The following is a 21360-nucleotide window of genomic DNA, read 5'->3' on the forward strand; positions in this document are numbered from 1 at the left end:
TTTAACTTTAACTATGTTTAATTAAAAGCAATTTCATAACAGGGCTTACATGTTTGTAGCACTCATTTATATTTCCCTTCCATGTTTCCACAACTGGGTTGTCAGTAGTAAGTAGAACTCATCACACAGTAAACACTGATTAACTATTCATTAATAGGCCAGTGTTTGATATGATCAGAATTTAAGTCCTTTTGATTTACTTGTCCTAAAAGCTCAGATCAGTGGGTTTTCTATCCCAGTGCTAGAGAACAGCTTTCCTTTGCAGAAATTCTTATGTTTGTCTATGAACCAAAACCTCCTCCTCTCTTCAGTAATTTCAGTCATGGGCTTTCCCTCTCTGGTTTTCTAAATAGGATTATCATCATTAGCTTCTTAGCATATTCCCTGCCTTCTCTCCTTCGACACATGCATTACTGCTTCCTTTACAGATATGATTTCTCTTTTTCCTGCTTCCTTTAGAGATTTGATTTCTCTTATTTTCAGATCCATCTCCAAACAGATACTTTGGGGTCCATAGTCAGTGTAGTTGGATAGATACTACAGTCCTCTCAAAACAAAAGAAACAACCTCTTCCTTTCAGTTACAGTGTTGCAGCAGCAGCAGATTTTACAAACTACCTGCAGAAAAACAAATGCAGGAATTGCGAGAACCAGCTTTCAAGAAAAATGAAGTCAGATTTTAAGGGAAAACAGTGATTATTCAGTCTTCCCAGTAATTCCCAACAGTGTGGGAAGGAAACAATCCAGATTATTGAATGCTCCTTCACAGACTCTTGATTGGGAGAGAAGAAAAATCTACCAATTTCTGCGCAGAGGTATTCACTGATCTCGTCTTATTTGATACTTCCCTAATTCAAAGATTTGGGGATCCAATCAGGCAACTGTGAATCATGTGAACCAGAGACCATCTGCACACTCCAAATGAAAAGACAACAGACCTTGAGGGGTCTAAAGCATACAGATGTCCTCTGCACAGATGAAGCGTGGTCCCATCTATTCAGAAAACACTTAACACCATTAATATGACATAGAATTGATTTATGAGAGCTGCAAAGAAAACAAAGGATGACACTGTTTCCAGTAGCCCCAGAAGTTCTGCTTTTGGAAGACTGATTTTGGCAGTAAAAGCATTGTGATCAGGCTGACTAGGGTTTTTCTTACGCTGCTTTTTAGTGAGATTAGTTGAGCAAAAAAGAACAGCAGGTATGAAGCTATACTCAATCTTTATGGAAATATACAGAATACATTTTACGCTTCTCCACCAGAGAACAGTCAATTTAAATTGGTGCCAGTGTTCTGTGTGGAGCTGTTTGGTGGTGTCTCAGGTACAATCCCAGGGTATCTGTAAAATAAACAAATGTTTTAAACACAGTATAATAGATTATGGGGATACAATATGTGGGCTGATTATAATGCAGGGATTTATTCGGGATACTTTATTCTTGTGCTGCTTAGAGATGCATTGTGTGAAGGTTTGGCATCTTTCCTAGCGCAGATCCAATCTCAGTCTCAGAAATCTCCGAAGTGGCTATATATACATTTCATTTCTTCTTAGTGATTCTCGTGTCCGTAATCGGGGGAGAACCGGGATGCAATGTGAAGTGCCGTCTCTGCCAGGGGTGGACAGTTCTGACAGGTAAGGCTACCGCTTGGACGCCACGGCTGGTCTGTGGGGGGCAGGAGGGACAGTCGCTCTCCGGGAGAGAAGCGCAGCCCGGCAGCCCCGCGGAGTGCCCCCGGCGCTCGTGGCTGGGGGGCCGGGGTGTCGCTGTCCCGCCCCAGGCAGCGGCCGGGGGGCAGCGCCCGCTCCCCGCGGGGCTGCGCTGGGGCGGCCGGGCTGTGCGGGGGGGCGGGGGGGCTCGGCAAGGAGGCGCCGGGCTGCGCCGCGAGGGTCCTGCCGGCCGAGGCAGCCCTTCCTCCGCACCCACATCCTCCTCCTCCGCCTCGTTTGTTTGTTTTATTTATTTTATTGCCGTTATTTATTTATATTCACCCGAATAAGAGAAATGAGAAAATCCGAGCGCTGCTTCTGGCCGCTCTCCGCCAACCTGTCAGTGACGCAAGCGGAGACTACTTAAAGGCAGATTGGCGGCAGCAAGGCACGAGAAGCCACCCCTCCCCGCTCCGCGCCGCGCCTCCGCCGCGCCACCAGCCAGCGGGCCGGGCCGGTGGCGGCCGCCGCGGGGACCCCAGCCCAGCCCGGCCCAGCCCAGCCCAGCCCAGCCCAGCCCGGCCCGGCCCGGCCCGGCCCAGCCGGCAGTCCTCGGTAGCGCTGCCGCGGCCAGCCGCCCTCCCGCCGCCGGGCTGCGGGCGGTAGCGAGGGGTTGCTCTTTTGTATTCCCTCTACTGCAATTAAAACCCCCACAACAACAAGAAACAACAGAACAAAAGCCAAGGAGGAAAGACCAAAGGAAGGCAGAAGTGAAGAGAGCCCCTCTGCTTGCCAAAGTCTTTGTCTCCGGATGAACAGCGATGGGGGAATGGACTATTCTAGAGAGGCTACTGGAAGCTGCCGTGCAGCAGCACTCTACTATGATAGGGAGGTAAGAGCTGCGGGGCTGGGGGCGGCGGGGAGCCCCCTCTGTCTGCGCCCCTCGCGCGGGGCTCCTGCGGCGTGTGCCTTGGCTGCGCGTGCGGCACAGGTCACCGGGGCGCGGGCACGCCGCAGACGCCGCCGTCCTTGTCCCCGGGGAGCGGCGGGGCAGCGGGCGGCCATCGGGGGCACCTCGCCGCCCCCGCGGCCGCAGCCCCCCCGCGCCGCCCCCTCCCGTGCTTTCGGGCCCCCCCGCGGCCCCCGCGGCTGCTTTTTCCCCAGAGGGCGGGCGGGTGGGGGTGACCGCCGGCCGAGGGTTGTGGCAGGAGCGGCTGGCGCGGGTCCGCACGGGTCCGCACGGGTCCGCACGGGTCCGCACGGGAGCGGGGCCGGCGGCGGGTGGCGGGGCGCGCGGCGCGGGGCCCGGTCAGCACTGGACAGCTCCCGGCCGCGCGGCGGCGGCGCGCGCTGACGGGCTCCTCTGTTGCAGGATCCTGCTGACCGTGGTGGTGATCTTCAGGATACTCATTGTGGCCATCGTGGGGGAGACGGTGTACGATGACGAGCAGACCATGTTTGTCTGTAACACGCTGCAGCCAGGCTGCAACCAGGCTTGCTACGACCAGGCTTTCCCTATCTCTCACATAAGGTACTGGGTGTTCCAGATCATCATGGTGTGCACTCCCAGCCTTTGCTTCATAACGTACTCCGTTCACCAGTCTGCTAAGCAGAGGGAACGGAGGTACTCCACTGTCTTCCTCACCTTGGAGAGGGACCAGGATTCAATGAAGCGTGAGGACAGTAAGAAAATCAAGAACACGATTGTCAATGGTGTGCTGCAGAACACAGAGAACTCCACCAAAGAGGCAGAACCAGACTGCTTAGAAGTGAAGGAAATCCCCAATCCTGCTATCAGAACTACAAAGTCAAAGATGAGGAGGCAAGAAGGCATTTCTCGATTTTATATCATCCAAGTGGTCTTTCGAAATGCCCTAGAGATTGGATTCTTAGTTGGACAGTATTTTCTGTATGGATTCAATGTCCCTTCCATGTACGAATGTGACAGATACCCTTGCATTAAAGAAGTAGAGTGCTATGTCTCTAGACCCACTGAGAAGACTGTGTTCTTGGTATTCATGTTTGCTGTCAGTGGGATATGTGTGGTGCTCAATTTGGCAGAACTGAACCACTTGGGCTGGAGAAAGATCAAAATGGCAGTGAGAGGAGTACAGGCAAAAAGGAAATCCATATACGAAATCAGAAATAAGGACCTGCCAAGAATGAGCATGCCTAACTTTGGCAGGACTCAGTCAAGTGACTCAGCTTATGTGTGAGGCTGTGACAGAACTGAAACACTGTGCCAGGTGGAACAGACCCAGATACCGTTAGGGAAAGGTACATTGCTTAGGCAAGCATTTTATCAAACCACCAAGAAAGCCATTAAGGTATTGGATCTGCACTTACTGAACTAGCTGCAAAATGCAGTGCTATGTAAAAGACTGAAAAACCAGCTATAAACCCATGCTTGATCTAGCCTTACAGCACAGCTACTATTATTCCTGCTTTTCTTTCTAATGGTTGAGTGTTACCTGTTGGTGGAGCGGCTTTTTGGTCGTCATTAGGATCAGTTTACAGTTTGGACTGTCTGACTGATTGTTGTAAATGTGTAGAACGTTCATATTAAAAATCTGCAAGGATACTCTCTATAGGGGTTGGGATGGGGTGGGGGACACTGTTGCAATGTGCAGTTGTAAGCATGTTTTAAAAGGAGGGTAATCGCACTGTAAGGAACCTGACCACAGCTCAATCAGGATATCTGCGTTCACCTATCTCACAGATGTCTTATATTATTTTGCTTGTCTAAATCACAGAGTTTATTCCTGGTGTGTATTACTAGCTACTTCCTATCATAGTTTGTGCATCAATTAGTTATGCTAAACAATAAATGCTGAATATAATTTTGCCATTTTTTTGTTTGCCTGTCCACACACACACACACACACACCAGAGACCTTAATCATCTCACAGTAGTTGTGATCTGCAAAATAGTACATTTCAGTTCATTCCCTAATAAGTGCATGAATAAGATGGAGTTGGTTCATGCCAGCCAAGTTATTTACCTACAATCACCTACGATGACACACATACCAAAGGAACAGAGTTCATTGCTTTTAACTGTGAATATATCACCTTCTCTCTGCTCTTATTTATATAAGTGCCATACTTGAAACATCTAACTCTGTACTTAGTCAAAAGGTTGTCTTGGGATACCAGCTGGAATAAAGTGATTTTATACTCTCCTTTGTTTATTTTATGCTATTTGTTTAGTCATTGCAATGGTGTAAAAAGCAGCTAAAATCTCTGTTGATGAATAAAGTACTTGCCTTTTTTTGTAAGCCAGAGAGATTTGTTCTTCTTTATTCTTGTATGCAATTGTAGAAACGCACAGGGTCAAAATAATTGACTTAAAACAATTATTCCTCAGGGTTTAAAGTGTCTTGATGTTCTAAACTCTAAGTGACAAAACCTGGGAAATCAGGACTATTCATTATGTCTGTTTTCCTCCTTAAGCAAGCTTCCTCTGTCTTTAAAGCCTGATCCAAAGCCCACTGACACCAACAACCTTCTTTCTGCTGACACTAAGGGTAACACAATTGGCTGCCAAGGTCACGCTGGGAATAGCCAGAATACATTTACCTATAAATGAAACAATTGCAGCTTTTCATCAGGGAACCCAAATTGTAACCTCAGCTTTTCTGCCTTACAGCTGGTTCAAGATACACACTGCTCAAGTCCCATCATCTTACTGGTAAGCCACTGGGGCAGTCACAAATAGATCTCTGTTAACAGCAACTGTTTTAATATGGGATACTAAGGTTATTTAAGGACCTTTTTTATTCCCACTGAATCCAACAGAAAATATTTCACTGGCAGCAGTAGGAGTTGGATCAGGAATGAAAAAACATAGAAGTGCGTTCCTAACTACATAGTATCTGCCCTTTAAAGACAAGGGCCAAGATAGTGCTGGAAAATTTGGGCCTATTTTCTAACATAAGAAGGAGACAGAGGCTCAGAGTCGCAAATGGCCTTTTGATTGTTTTTTAATTGTTTTTTATTTCAAGGCTGAAAATGAAAATATTGTGTTTTGGCTTGGAGATAACTCATATAAATCTTTTCCTTTTGGCTTAGAGTAAATACCTTAAAATTCCATTCCCGTGGTTTGCCAGCATTGTCACTTAAAAACATGTTGATTAATTCTTAGATAGTTTATTCATTATCACTTTCCTCTGTGGTCTTTTCTTCCACTGTGAAACAGAAAAGGCTTTAGGGATGTAATATGTTTTTAAAGATTTGAAAAATATTTTTCTTATGTATAAAATGAACAGTGATTCCAATTTGATTCTAGAAACCTATGAAGATGGATTTCTCAAATGATTCTTTGCGATACAAATGCACACTGATATTGCTAGTTGACTGCATGCTCACTGGAAAACTGCATGTTATTTTTAGAAGGGCAACATGGCAGCTAAAATCTCCATCTGCAATATAACAAGCTTCTGAAGATTATTATTTGACACACAAATCCAAGTCTGATTTTCATTTTGCAGAGTCTGGGATGGTTTTCAAAACCTGCTTTTGAATAGATATTGAAAGGAAAAATGTTGTCTGACAGTCATAAGCATTGTTTTAATGTGCAAAGGGCTTGATCCAGTGCCAATTAAAGGTGAAGGAAAAAACCCAAACAACTCATACTGAATTCACTGGGCTTTGGTTCAGGTCCAGCATAATTTCCTGTTAGGCAGAAGCCCTGATGCAAGTTGCTTCCAGTGGCTGCATAGCAGTGTTCAGTCAAACTCTAGTGAAGGTGCATGTCTGGAAAGCTGTAAGGTTTTAATATGTTAAAACCCTTTAGGTAAGACCAAGAAAGTGTCTGTTTATAATAGCCGATGCCAGTGACTCGGTTCATTCATTTATGTTTATGCAGTTGCATGTTTTGTACTCCAGCAAGTTGGGATTCTTCAGAATTTTCCAAAGGGTAATACATCAGGAAATGCAAAAGTTAATTTATGCAACAGGGTCAGTGGTAAAGTAGGCAAAGACTCATATTTGATCAACAAAAATGCCATACTCCATATTTACACTAAATAGAATATGGCTTTTTGTATTTCAGAAAAGAAATGAAATGTTCTTAAAAGATGAGCTGTTTTAATCTTCCTTTTCAATTGATATTTTTCATTTCTTACAGACTGTTTATTTATCATGGACAAGAGAAATACTGCAAACACTTTTTTTGTCAATGTATCAAGTGAGAGTCATATGATTAATGCTAATGGTCTGTTTCCATGAAACCTGACTATTCATTTACAGAATAAATGCTTTAAAATTGTCGCAGAAATGAAAGAGTGTGTTAACTGAACAGAACTGAGTGAACACGGAACTGAAAGGCACATTACTGGCCACTTCAGTCTTGCTCCTGCCTCAGTAAAATAAATTAGTCTTGCCATTAACATCTGTGGAAGAATCAGACATTAAATATGAAAATTGTGTTCATGTTTGTTTTATTCATTTAATACCCTGTTTTGTACTGGTGGACAGTATTGTATGTCATCACACGTGCAAACCTAAAAATTATTTTCACTAAGCTGCTGTGGAAAACTGCAATAGAATTTAATACACTATTGGTTCTGTGGAATTTTAAAATTTACATTAAAAAAAGATATTTCATTTTTACATAAGTTTGATCTTATACTTCTCGAACCTGTGTGAATTTCAAAAACTATTTACATAGGGTTTCACTAAGTATGTGTAAGTTGCAATGAGATTCTATAAAAAGTTTTTTTGAAAGTAAGACTTTCTTTTAATACCAAAAACTAGCTACATTTTCACTTGGGAAGCTAAATTGACTATTGCCATAAACAGTTCCAAGACCATTGACTTTGAAGAGATATAAGGGTTTTCATCTTAAGGAAAATCTGAAGAACATAGAGATCAACTGAGATGAATGAATCACAGAAGTGTTGAGATGGATTTGAGTTTGTTTTGTGCTAGAGAAGTCAGAAACCCTCAGAAACTCCAAAGTGGGCTCAGTGCTTGTCCTGCACTATATCTAATAGGGTAGGACATAGCTGCTACTATGTATAACCGTAGGAAAAGATGTACATGAAATGTTAAGGTTAAATGTGAGGAAGAATTCTTTTCATCCACATCTAAAGAATACTTTTCTTGTAGGGCAAGAGGATGGACCAGGTGGACATTGTCCTAACATCTTTCTGGCTTTATCTTGTTTGAATATAAATGTTGTGCCTTACTGCTTCAGTGAAACAGGTTAGAAGCTTCTTTTGTTTAGTGTACAAGTATAAAAATGAGAATAAAAATTTGAGATATATAAGAAGAAAACAGGCATGGGTCTTCCACATTTAGGATCTGATCTTGTTCTTCATGAATACAATGATGAGACTTTGTGGGACCAAGTCAATTCCCATCTGGGGGAAAAAATCAGTTCCATTATTTCACAAGGTTAACAGGAGAGATTACACTATTTCTGTATTGCACACTGATCCCTGGACATTTTGGAATACTTTTCCTAGAAATTCTATTTCATTATGAAACTTCAAAAAAAAAAAAAATCAAACTTGGTTAATATCAGCTACTAATACCAGATTCAAAACCCCACCATCCTCTCAATGAAACTCTGATAATATCTCTGTGAAGAGAAAATACACTGGGAAGTACTTTATATTATATCTATTAAAATGTACTGAAAAGTCAATCAGGAGTCAGCAGCCCATGAAATAAGTGTAGATATGGACAATTCCATAGCACTGCATTAATAATAAACACACATATACATATGTATATAAAAATATGGCTAAATATATGCAGATTGTTTAAATAATTTTATGCAAATTATATTACTGTGTTATAAATTGAATTTCAGATATGACTACAGAAGAAGTCACATATCCAGAGACAGTTAAAAACTGTGCAAGTAACGTGCAGGCATGTGTTCATACAATGTGCAATGACCTGGCCAGATATTTAACATGCAGACCCCCCCAACAATCACTCCTTTCCTGTAAAATTCTGGGGCTATAGGCTATACTAATTGCTTTAGTAAAGTTTACTGAGCAGCTGTGTATCTAAGTTTTAGCTAAAAGAGGCTTGTCTTCCTTGCATTAAAATCTATCAGCTTTCCTGGTGTGACTGTAATACAAGATGAATCAGATCCCTAGTTTGTGAGAACCCACAGATACAATGATTCTCTGATGTCTCCTGAAAGTGAGAATTGCTCCTTTATTCAACAGCATGTGATGCTACGGGAATTTTCTAGTAAACTACCTCTTCTTGTGTATGTGGCATGGCTAGAAAATGCCAGGTACTCACCAGTACCTGGAGAACAATTAATATAACCTAAAGTGATTAAGTAATTCTGAACTTCTAGTTTCTTTCACTGAAAACAGCATTTGCTGCATGATTTCTCTATAAATATATTTCATGGTACATAATTAAATGTAACTTTCATTTTGGAAATATTTTATGAAGTTTCTGATGCAATCATGATCAATTTTTTCGTATTTTTTTTTTCCAGAGAAAGGTCAAAAGATTGCTGGTTGAAATTTACTTAGTCTTTCTTTTTTTAAAAAGTGTTATTAATAATTAATCCTATATTTTAAATATGTTAACAAATAAATTTTTTTGGAGGAGTGCTAAAGTAAACAATTATTTGCAACTGAAAAGCGGCATTGCCTCTGGAAGAGATGGTTTCCTTTTCAACAAGCTTTATTTGCCAATTTGATGAGTTTTTTGGAAAAATTAACATTGAACACGGTTTTTTAAACATATTAGATTTGCAGGTTGTGAGGAGATAAGATTAAGGAAGCTTATAAACCAGCAAAATTTGGGAAAAAAGTAAGGATTTGTAGGTATTAAGGAAAAACAGGTGGGGTATGCACTTACTTTTCTCTACTTATTATGCAGTTTAGGGATAAAAGCAACGTTCAGAACACATTAATGAGCAAATACAAGATTCTTTCCATTATCTCTTATGTAAGAAAAACAATTCTAGAAATTATTTACAAATAATTTCCAGCTTTTATTTGAAGAATCTAAATAGTACAATACACTGTGCAAAGCCATCATGAATACTAACGTCCGTAGCCTCACCCCCAGCTTTAGAGAATTTAACATATCTGGAGTTTTTCTGAAATGCACCATATCCTTCACCACTGGGGTGCAAGGAAAACCATTTTTCCATCAAAAAATATTCCCATCAGAAAACAGACAGTACTTGTCGTGGATATCTAGCAGACTCAGATGGAGTGATCAGACTTCAAGCTTCACATTAAAGGGTGACTTCTGGTTAATGTTTTAACAATGGATTTACGGCATGGTCGGAAGAACTTAAATATAAAGGGGTTTTCACATTTGCACGGCATGTGAATTACTAGAGATTCATGTGTTTTGAAGAAAGGTAATGTCTGTAGGAATTTCCTTACTTTCTCCAAGGAAAAAAAAAACCAAAACCTGTTCTAGCAATGTCCTTTGTGTGAGATAATGTGTATGATTTTATATATGTACAGCTTCCCAGAGGGAAGAGTCCACATCTGACATTGTTAAATGCCTACAAGCAAGTGTACTTAAATAAAATTTAATTTACGTATATATAGAGATAATGCATTCAACTTTACCACCATTTTCTCACATGCAAGTGGGAATATAAGTTATAAGAGCAAGGAAAAAAATTGTTGTATCTATTATATATTTGTACTAATGTCCTCAAAGTGAAATACTTCATATTTTGATCTCATGAAACTGTTGAGGTTTCTTTATTTATAAAAGGAGTGGAAACACATTTCTAAAAAGATTCAATATTTTTACATTAACTTAACAGCTTTATTTTTTTTTTCCTTATGTGATGCACGTTTTCTTGATGTATTCTTCAGTTGAATATTCTGGTTATTATTTAGATTGTGCCTTCAGAGGTGTGTAATTTTTCATTTTTTCTCTTTTAATTACCATAATTAAATGAGATTCTGAACATATTTTAAGGTATTGTAATTCTTAAAGAGTGTCAGCAGATATAGTCAGGTTTTTTTGCTAAATTTGCACGAGGCAGACGATTATGTATCATTGGAATTGTGGGGTTTGGTTTATAAAAACCCCAACAAAACAGAAGGTTTTTATTTATCACTTTAATTATTACTTCATTTTAAGACACTATGTCTCCTGCATTTCTTCACATAATTTTTATGTAAGCGGAGACTGAAGATGTTCTCTGCCTTCAGGTATGTGTGTGCATCTCAGATTCTGACTTACTTTAAACTGGTAAGATCACAGTGTATGAACAAGCAAGGGAATCACAGTGCTTAGTGGGACCAATCAAAAAAAGAAGTGAATTGCAGAGTGATGTTGGTGTTATAAATAACATATACTAAATGAAATCAGTCTTTATGGTTTAATCACACATAAATGAGTAGCTACTTTTGTATATATTACCTGCAATCTTACTGAGAAAAAGGCAGTGTTAGTTGTTACTGAGCAATTTTTGTTTCAAAATCATTTATTTTCAAATGTCTCGAATGGCTGCTTAAAAATCCTTTAACACAATGCAAAGATTGGAATGCAACTGTGCAGTTGGCCCATCTTCTTAAGTTACAGAAGCACAAATGATAAACACATTTCTGTTGATAAAAGGCTGCTTTGCTTGTATGAATGTACTCTTCAACTTTGCCTAGCTGGCAGTCAAGAGAGAAGGGACTTTAATTGTGCAATGTTTGTTAGAATGCAGTAAAAGCATAGACAGATAAAATATTTCAAGTATGATTTTTTTTAATTTGGCAGCATGACTCCTATTAATGTTAATGGGGGTTGTACAACTGAATCTTAGTAGATTAAGTAGAAAATATTCCTCCTTGGTGTTTGCTTAGCAACTTTGCCTTTCTACTGTAAATTAATAAAATATTTTGAATTCACTTTAAACCAGTTAAACTTTGAGGTCCTCCTGTACTCTTTCATGAAAACACATATCAGGGAGAAGCTAGCTTGTCAGCATGAGCATATGGTTATCTAAATTTAGCCTGTTTTATTGAAAAGGTGTCAAATTTGATACATTGAAACTGTCACACCGTTGGAATAGCAGCTTACACTTTGCAGTATTACAGGGTTCATAGTGATACACTGTGCCAAAGAGCTATGCAGCATTGGATATTTGATTCCTCTCAGTACTGAAAAGCCTATGAATTCCTTCCCCATTTGTTTCAATGACCTTCTGCTTTGAATAAAAAAAGGAATCGTGCCAACAGCATGGTCAGGAGGTCTGGCTATGCTAAGGTCCCTAACCATGCTGTCTCCTTCACAAACGTGTGAGCTTCTAAAACAAAAATATAAAAATGGAACTGTGTTTAGGCTGTCAGTCCTAGTCAAACAGGACTTCTGCTGGCAAACTTCCCCTGCTACTCTGAGACCATGAATGATACTGTCAGACTGTGACAGCTACTTTAAGGCTGCTGCACTCCTGCGTGCAAATATTTAAATGCAATAACACCTGAGTGGCCACTAGTCAAGTGCCTGTTTTGAAGGTATCGTACGATTTGCACACCTATTAAAAAGAGCTAACCCCCCCAGGTTTTTTTGGCCAGCATCACTCCATGCAACTACCCACTATGAAGTAAAACTCTCATTCAAGCAACCATGTTTTCTCAAAGTTTATCCTAGGACAGTGGATCATATTCCCACAGGAACTAAAAAACACGAAACTGGCTCCAGCCTGTTCAGCAGCATAAGCAAAACCACAGGAGAGAGAGAGAGGGAGAACAGGAAGAGCTGACTTGGCCAGTTTTCTGCTGCTAAGGAGAAGCAGGGAAGGAAAGCTGTGACTGCTGCTTGTCCTTGCCTTCACCCCATCCTCACTTTTCAGAGGCGGCTGTCACCTTGCATATGTGGCTGTTCCCTGGCCCCAGCCGCTGCGGTGAGCTCTGTGGTTGTACCTGTTTGTTCTGTCCTACCTTCTGGTGTCTTTATAGGGAATGTAATGGGCCCAACAATTAAAAGACTTTGGCAGTTGGTAGCTCTTGCTTGTCCAGGCAAAAGCTTCATTGTTCTTCAGCAAAACATGAAGCACTTTTCTTGTGCAAAACAGCTGTCTGTAATATAATGCCCAAGGCAACTCTTGAGAATTCATGCATTTAATCATAAAGCAAAAAAAGATTTTAATAAAAACAAGAGTTGTTTTATGAAATTAAGGCTGTAATTTCTTAGTTGCTAAGAGAAATACACAACAGAATTCTTTATGTTGGATCATTTATCCAAAAACGTTGACTTATTACAGAATTAATGTGTATTTCAAGTTGAATACTACCTAAGAAAGTGTGAGGGTACTTCTCTAAATGCCAATTAGAAGTCATTAGACTTATCAGAAAAAGAAAGTAATGCCACATACAAATTAGAGTTAAGAGTAAAAAAAAAAAAAGGCAACATTTTCTAAGAAGTTCCATTTTATTTTAAAATAAAACACTTTATATATATATATATATATAAAGATCTTCCTTCTTCACTTCTGATGAGCGTAATTTGCAATTGTCCCTTCACTAACTTTTTAAAAATACTTTTTATAACATCTTCTTCTGGCACTCAGCATATGCAGAGCTCTAGGATAGTTCAACACTGAAGACGAACACATTTAAATACATAAATATCCTCAAGTGAAAAAAGATAAAGTTGAGTCTTCCAAAGAAGAAATATATGTTGACTATACTCTCTAGAAATACTTTGAACTGTGTTTTAAAACAGAATTTATTTTAAACAAGTTTAAATCAAAATTTTAAACAAGTGTCAAGAGAGACTAACCAAGTTTTTAAAGAGCTAGGGGACTGAGTTCAGATATTCACTACAAACTGTTTAACATATTGTTGGGTGAACATACATTTTGCTGGATCTGACAGCGCTGAGAGAGGTTAGGCTGCCACAGCTCTATGCGCCAGGTCCAACCAGTAGCAAGGCTGTGCATGTATTCCCAGTAGGCACATGCACACACATGTACATCACATATGTACACGACTGGCCACACAGATCAGACAGACACACAGATCACTCACATGTACTCCCTCCCACTCTCCTCTCTGGCTGTGCAGGATGGAGGTGCACTAGTGAAATTACATACATATATATACATATATACAACTTGGATCCCTCTGGCAACCAGGCTCAGACACTCAGTCTGCCCAGCAGCTGGCCCTGGATCCCAGTCTCCCCAGTTGCTGTCACCTGGACGTACAGGCCCCTGAGGCTGCAGCCCCACGCCAGCTGCTGGTGCAGGCCCTGCACTCCCACACAGACGCACGTGCACATATATATCCCCCCAACGTTGGCCTTGGTGTCACTCGCTCGGGTCTCTCTAGTCACCACCACCCAGACACATGGGCCCTCTGACCTGTAGCTGACTCCCATTGCTGGGACCCAGACCCCCATGCAGATGCCCTCAGCAGAGCTCCCCACCCAGGAAAGAGTTAGAGAGGAACTTAAAAAGAAAATAGGACAGACTGAGTGAGTCAGGTGCTGGGTATGGCCAGACAAGCATAACAACAAGCAACCTACAACTGGCCCCTCTGTCTCCCCTAATCCCCATGCTTGCTCCCCACCAAATTGCCTAGACACCTCCCTTTCCCCACCTTTGGTTTTCCCCCTAAAGATCCCAGAATAAATCTTGAGATGCACTTCCACTGCATCCCATAATATATGCCATATGCCCTAGGCAACATTTTGCCTTCCCCATGCCTCCTCTCCACTGGGGCAAACCCATCAAAAAGCGCTCTAGGCCCATCTTGCTGGGCTTAATACTCAGATGCTGGTGTTGAGGCTCTCCTGAGACAGCCCTAGGAGGCCCAGACAGAGTAGCCCTTCCCTGGAGTGCTTAGGTCCCCTCCTTGCTGTCATACTCCTGGGCTTGTGGAGATGGGCCTTTTATGGGCTGATGGCTTCTGTGGTGGGGGTGGCAACAATTGGGCAGGGTATTATCCAGCTCCCTGCCCACCCCCACCATTATTGCTCTGACCTCTCTTGTGGGCGTGCAGATGAGCTTTGACTACATAAAACTCTTTAAACAGATATAGATATGGCTTTTCAAAACTTTGCTATTCTTCTATCAGAGCTTATAGCAGAAGTGCATGACAGAAAATCTTCTAAAACTACCTCAGCTGTCTCTGTGTGAGGTCCTGCAACTTATTTCAAGCTGCTGAAGCATAAGCTTTAACTACCATGGTAAGCTTTGTGAAAAAACTGAGCTGTGCAAATAGGGAAGGGTTTTTTTGCTTATTTTGTAAGGAGAGTCAACCCCCTTTTATAATTTCTTTCCTCAACTACGTGAAAATATTTCGTAGTAACCTGAGTGAAAGTTGACTTCACACTTGTTAAGGAATTCAGTCCTGGGGAGACTCCTGCAGAGAAGAGGAACTGAGAGCTGAGGCTACTGACTTCTTAAGCCATCTCAGCTGGTTCTTCTGCAATACCTGTCAGCGCCCTTAGATCCAATTCTCAGTCAACAAAACAGCTTCTGTCCTTCAATGACATACGCTAAACTGCTTCCCTGGATTGAGCCGTTAAGCTCTATGGCCAATTCAATAAGAAGAATGCCATTGTAAAGGCAGCGGGGTTTCTAAGCACTTAGGGTCATTTGCATTTAAAGATGTCATCTTAAAGATGAAAAAAATTACCCTTTTATCTGTAGTGTAGTTTCCATGTTTTTATTCTTATTGACAAGTGTGTTATTGATAGTACACGGTGAAAAAAAAATGTGGAGAATTTTGCCCATCTCTGGTTTACATTGCCTTGAAAACACGAACGGGTAGATAGGCCTGTCTCATTGCTTTTGTTCTGGTTTCATTCACTTTATTCATCTGGTTAGTTCAAATGATAGACTGCATCTCAGCCCTTAACTTTGTAACTCATCCCCTATTTGTCAGCTTGATGGTTGTTGACAGGCACAGAAGAAAGTATTTCATAGCATATAAAATACCACTCATAAATGTTCCGTTACAATCCCAGCAATCGTCTACTTGAATAATTTTACACTGTTTTATTACAGTTGGCAGGTTTGAGTGCTGTGAAAGAGGCAGGAGCTCACTGCCTCCCCTCTTGCAAAGGCAATGCATGTGCGGAACAAACACGAGGACATAAACACATGAATGAAACAGAATATGTAGAAATGTTTGCAGTATAGGTTATGTATTGTGGTCTGGACACCTTCCACAGAGCAGAGAGGGAATAACTCCGTGGAGGTTTGTAGCCTCAGTGCAGACTCACATTTGCACCATTTCAAGTGAGAACCAAGTCTGGCACTGTGTTTACAACTAAGCAATGCCATAAAAATATAATTAAAATTAAATCAATTCTGTTGTGCGATTGTTACAGCTTTATGTCAATATAAACTGTAAGACACTTCAAAATGAATATGACAGCTGTCTTTTTTATTCTGATCAGATATTTGGTCAGCTTGCTAGTTCCCCATTAAACTCACATATGTGTCAAAATGTTTATATATGTACAGTGAAGCTCTGAGGCTGTATTGCCTCCCTTTGCATTTTAGCTGCCCTTTCAATCTGTACAAAAGGAAACATGAAAGACCCTGTTCATTGCACAGACATCGTAGGCCTTTCCTTCCATGTGGACCATTCTCTGACAGCTGCTTCGCCACGGGCTTAGTTTGACTTCACTCAGGTGACTTTAAAAGCTAATGACAGAAACACTTGTTAAGAAAAGTGAGTGGCTCAGCCCCATGGCACAGCAGAATACCTTGTTATTGTAGTGAGAGAAAATTCAGTCACCTTCATTTAAGGGTTATTTTGTGCAACCACTCGTGTTGAATTTAGCAGTTACTTACAGTTACTCCACTGACCTGACTATACTCTGAGGAAATGTATACATCTCTGTAAGCCATCTCCTCCTCCCAGCCCTTGCTGTCACTTGCTCACTGTGAGGGGTATTTCCATGCTGCCATTGCACAGATAGGTGCCGATGCTATTATGAGCTTTGCTGTGGTGTCAGGGAGCTCGCATCACACTGCTAATATCTGCTGAGTGCTGGTCTCCTGAGGTGCAGCGGCCTTGGTTTAGATGAACTCAGGTTTCATTATACTCCACTGTGGGGAATTTAGGGACTGTACCGTTTTCCATGAACCCTGAGATCTGGTAGAGCTACACTGTCATAAAAGGGGAAATGGTGAAGTAAAGCCCTTTTTCCCCTGTTATAAAAAGCCCATGGTAAACCAAAAGGTCTTAACTGAAGTTTTATGAAAAATATATTACATGTTACAACACAATGGAAAATAACAAGCTCAAATGTGGATGTTCCTTTATTGTAGCAACTTCTAGATGCTTCTGTATGGTTTATTCTCTTTGCTTCCTTCCTTGAATGTGTGGGGCTGTGGTTCCTCCTTTTTTTAAATACAGGTTTTTTTCATGGACTATCTTTTGAGGTATTATGTACAAGTATCAGTCTGTGAATGATGGGTTGAAAAAAAAATAGCAAATATAACTTACACAACATCAGTCAAATCATTGGCAGAGCCTAGAATAAAACTCACAGGAAAACTGAGAGCCTAGTGTCTAATTTAAAAGGTTGGTACCTCACTCTGATTTCTAGTGGTCTGCTCTTAATGGTGGGTAAACCCTTGTTCTTAATTATTAAGAAGCTATTCAAGCATCTATTCGAATGTCTCTGTTAGCTGATATATCATATAGATTGCATATCACGTATTTAGTTACATAATAAGGAACTCAACTTTACCAGGTTAATATTGTTCAGCTTTGTAGCTCATATCTGAGCTAAATTACTAAATTACTAAATCACATCACTGTAATTCAAAGTCTTCTCCTACCTTGTAACAAAGCACAATGACCAGAAGACTGCGCTTGGTGTTTATGAGCAGCTGAAAGCTGTTTGAGAGAGGTTTTTAGCTAACTGCTCCAAAAGCTTCCCCAATGCTATTTACCAACTGTTACATTAAAAACTGTTCCTCTGAATTAGTTCATTCAAGTTAAGAGCCTGTAGTCAAATAGATTTTCCATATCCTTCCCCCACCCTCTGTCTTACAGTGCTGCAGGGAAAGGAATAAACCAAAACAAAATAGCAGCAGATCTTTCAACCTTGAGTTTCATTCTTTATGCCTACAGAGGTGTTTATGGCTCTACAAATACCCTGGAAAAATAAAGCAAGAACTAGGAGTGAATTAAGCCTGTACATCTGTGGAAGGGCAAGGGAGAGAGACAGGTAGCTCTTCTTGTGCAGGATTAGCTGCAGTGCAGGAGTGTCAGCTCATCTCAGGTCAGGGGCTGCACACACTTCACAGACGCTTCCTATGGTGCTTCTGCATGGAGCCAGCACTTAAGGGCTGGTGAAAGTGTCACAACTTAGGTCAGAAGTATGCCAGTTGATGTGTCTGGAGGGTCTGACCACTATCTAATACCCTGGACAAGAAGAAACATTTAGAATTTCAGTTCATTAATTGACTCTAATCCTTCAAATCCGACCCAAGATGCTTATAAGACAGTAATGTGTAATTCAGCTCTCCTGAGCAAAACCAGATGAATAGAAGTGAATCTCATTATGCAAAAATGTTGAAGGTGAAAGAACTGAGGATTCCAAAAATATTCTCCATATGTAGTGCAGTGACACTGATGAGAGCTTGGTATCAAGGGGAAAAGTGAGATACACATCTAATTGCAGCCTTGTAGCTTCTGTAAAATTATTTGGATAGATTACCATTTACCAGTTTTGCAGGTCCATTTTTTCTAACTGCCAAATAAAGTTTTCATCTTAGTGAGGAATGGATTGTAATTTTGAACATCCTATCTTTATTTCCATGAAAAACGTATGTGCCTATGAACTTGTACTGATTTCTTGTGAAAACTGCAGTCCACATTTTTTTAGGAAGTGTGAAAATCAGTTCTCATTTTTCAAAGTGACTATTCATTGCAATGAATACAGAATCTTAAAAGTTTTTTTTTCTATTTGTTTGGTGTGCAAATTCCAGGTACTTTGTGCAAATCTGCTTGAAAGAAATTTCAGACTTCTTCCTCTGGTAAAAAACCCTCTTCAGCATAAGTCATTCTGTTGACCAGTTTGCTTAATTTTTCAATTTGCCTTTGAAAATGAAAACTTTGTACCTGCTCTGTTATTTATTATTCTGTTTAACTAAGATTTTTAAATAGTGCCTTGGTGCCAGGTTGATTTCAATGACCAGCTTTGCTACTATTGCTTGAGACTTAGCGAAGATGGTGTTGAATAATTACCACTTTTTGTCACTTTCTTGATTGTTTAGTGGATATGGCACACAAACACAGCTAAATGATCAATTGCTGCTGAATTTCCACTCTATACCTGTGAAGCAAATGTTTCTGGCTTGTTTATGTGACACATGTAAATTCACAGCAGACCGTTGTCCTGACAGAATATCTACTAGAAATATTTGCTAACCATAAGAATTCTCCTTAATCTGTACAATTACCTTTATTTGTTTACAGTGTTATTCTTGCCTCTGTTGTGGTCTTTCAACCAGTACATTCCATTTAATACAGCTGCTCAAGTCATGTTCTTTAAACTGATATTTTTTTTTTTTTGACAAGTAACTGTGTCTGCTTGAGAAAGAAACATGAATGGTATTAGAACATTGCAGGTCTTTCAAACATGGTGGTCTTGCTGATAAAATAACCATGGGATGCTATGAAACTGGAATTTGATGAAAGTTGCAAACTATTTTGCAATGATTAATAGCTTTATGACATAAACATCTAAGTCCAGATCAGGAAAAAAATCCTGTGGGAATCTTACTTCTTGAGCTGACTGGCAATAATCATCCTCTTTACCAAGAAACTTCTATGAATGTTCTTTATAACTTGTGTGACAAAAATCTAACCTGCTTATATAAATACCCATTTTGTTCTATCATTAATTACAATAAAAGCTGACAGAAACTAGTGAGGGGAAGAATGGACAGGCTGTGAATCAGTGGTTCTAACATTAATTTCTTCTTTGGTAAAACCTTTGTTTATTGAAACTGTCCAGAAAACCAGGTAAAAGTTTAATTTGTTTGAATTTGACTAGTGTCAGGGAAGACATGTTAGAACTACATTGCAGGAGAAAATAAGGTGAAGAACATTGATGCATGTTCTTAACATTAATATAAAGTTAATTCTCATTTGATAATCAAATCATATGAAGATAAAACCAGAAAAATAGGAGACAACGTTTTACCATGTGTATAGGTTAGGTAACATATTAAATGTAGCTATGGTTCATAGCTGGTTATTCTGTGTACATTTACACCTGTGCAAACCTATTGACTTCCTGTCGGTTATGTGTGTGTATGTTAGGGTAGAGTTTGGTCCAATGACTTCATCTGCTGTCACATAATGTAACCAGATTATTTTGATAGGAAAATCCATAGGGAGAAAAATGCATATATCTGTGTGAATTAATTTGATTTAAGTACTGCAGGATGAGATTTAATGATTAAACACACTCTGTTCTCTGGTAAAAAGAAACAGGTACCAGATGGCATGCATAGCAAAATATGTTTGCTCTATACCTGTGGGTTTTGAAGTAAAATACAACCTTCCTAACATCTGGCATACCACCTCAGGACATCTGAAAGTGCACAAAGTAGATGGATTTTATCAGATTACAGAAGGCTATGTTGAGTAGATTTAATCTGAATTTTATATAGATAGTGGCATGAAATAGTTAGAAACATCAACAGCATACCAAAAGATACCACTTCCTTGCAACATTTTATATCTAATTTGTAGATTGCTGGCTGTGCAATACCAACTTTCTTAAAATAGCTACAAATGTCATATATAATTTATTCTGTAGTTTCCATTGCTAGACAGAAAAAAGGACACTGAGAGTTATCTAAAAATGTGTTGACATGCTGGCTTATATATAAATAATAAATACTTTTCTACTGTCTCCTAAGGGAGCTGTCAGAAAAGAACTCCAAAACCTACAGTATATTTTCTTCTTCAGTAGGGTCGACATGTACAACACTGATGTTTCAGTCAAATACAGGATCTGCATAAGTCTATATGCATTAGTAACTTATCAGAGTTATCTTATGGAACCATGTGTACACATTAAGTTCTGTATGAATTGCTGGGGAGGTTATGCTTACAGTGCACAATGCAGGAGTAGGGAATACTGTAGTGACTATAAGCCTGACTTTCTCCTTGGACTGCTCAGGGTTTTTAACATGAGTAGCTTTCCCCTTAAACCTCGAACTAGCTCATGTCTCCTCAGAGCACTGTAGAGTGCTGTGAATTTTTTATTTCCAGAGTGGTCAATTCCACAGGATGTTGTGTCTCCTTTAAAGTTCGTAGAATATCCAAATTCTATGGCATATAGAATAACATGGTTGTAACCATGTGATCGTATGAGTTGACTTTTTCATGTCTAACAGCTGCCTGAAATACATATTCTTATTTTTTTTTTCCCTGTGAAATTGAGTAAAGCATTTCTTCTGAGTAAAGAGTGCAGGAAAAATACACTTTTCTTCTGTTGTACCTGAGCTGGTGTATTGGATTGCCTGGTTACACCATCTGTAGCCCAAAGTGTGAGGGGGATAATCAAGCTGATATCCATGCTGGATTGTCTTTGACTTCCCATTTCAAATGAGCAGCCGAGGAGCCTGAAACCAAGGCTTCAGGGACAGAAGGCAGTAGTAATTCTGATGCCATGTTCAACAGCCTGGAGGGACTGGTGGAGCCTCTTCATGCAGCTGGTGTTTAACATGTAGTCCAACCCCTGTTCAGGTGGCTTGTGCCCTGATGGTGGGCTGCA

General features: G+C 40.2%; 1 protein-coding gene across 2 annotated transcripts; it reads left to right on the forward strand.

The window, feature by feature from the left end:
• The first annotated feature begins 1536 nt into the window (after positions 1–1536).
• GJD2 (gap junction protein delta 2) lies at positions 1537–4928 on the forward strand. 2 transcript variants are annotated; one of them, XM_055717412.1, is made up of 3 exons: positions 1537–1635; positions 2002–2542; positions 3023–4928. In XM_055717412.1, the coding sequence occupies exons 2-3, from the start codon at positions 2472–2474 to the stop codon at positions 3864–3866; spliced, it is 915 nt and encodes a 304-aa protein (XP_055573387.1). In that variant the 5' UTR covers positions 1537–1635; positions 2002–2471; the 3' UTR covers positions 3867–4928. The 2 variants fall into 2 exon arrangements, with proteins under 2 accessions (XP_055573387.1, XP_005444202.1); XM_005444145.3 differs by having other exon boundaries at positions 1556–2542.
• Positions 4929–21360: the final 16432 nt, after the last annotated feature.

This window comes from Falco cherrug, chromosome 7 (genome assembly GCF_023634085.1).
Source record: "Falco cherrug isolate bFalChe1 chromosome 7, bFalChe1.pri, whole genome shotgun sequence".
NCBI classification, from domain to species: domain Eukaryota; kingdom Metazoa; phylum Chordata; class Aves; order Falconiformes; family Falconidae; genus Falco; species Falco cherrug.

What these genes read in the sequence shown, in the direction of transcription:
- GJD2 (XM_055717412.1), top strand. Translation starts at nt 2,472, where the DNA reads ATGGGGGAATGGACTATTCTAGAGAGGCTACTGGAAGCTGCCGTGCAG. An exon ending in CACTCTACTATGATAGGGAG is followed by an intron (nt 2,543 to 3,022) that starts GTAAGAGCTGCG and finishes CCTCTGTTGCAG; the next exon opens with GATCCTGCTGACCGTGGTGG.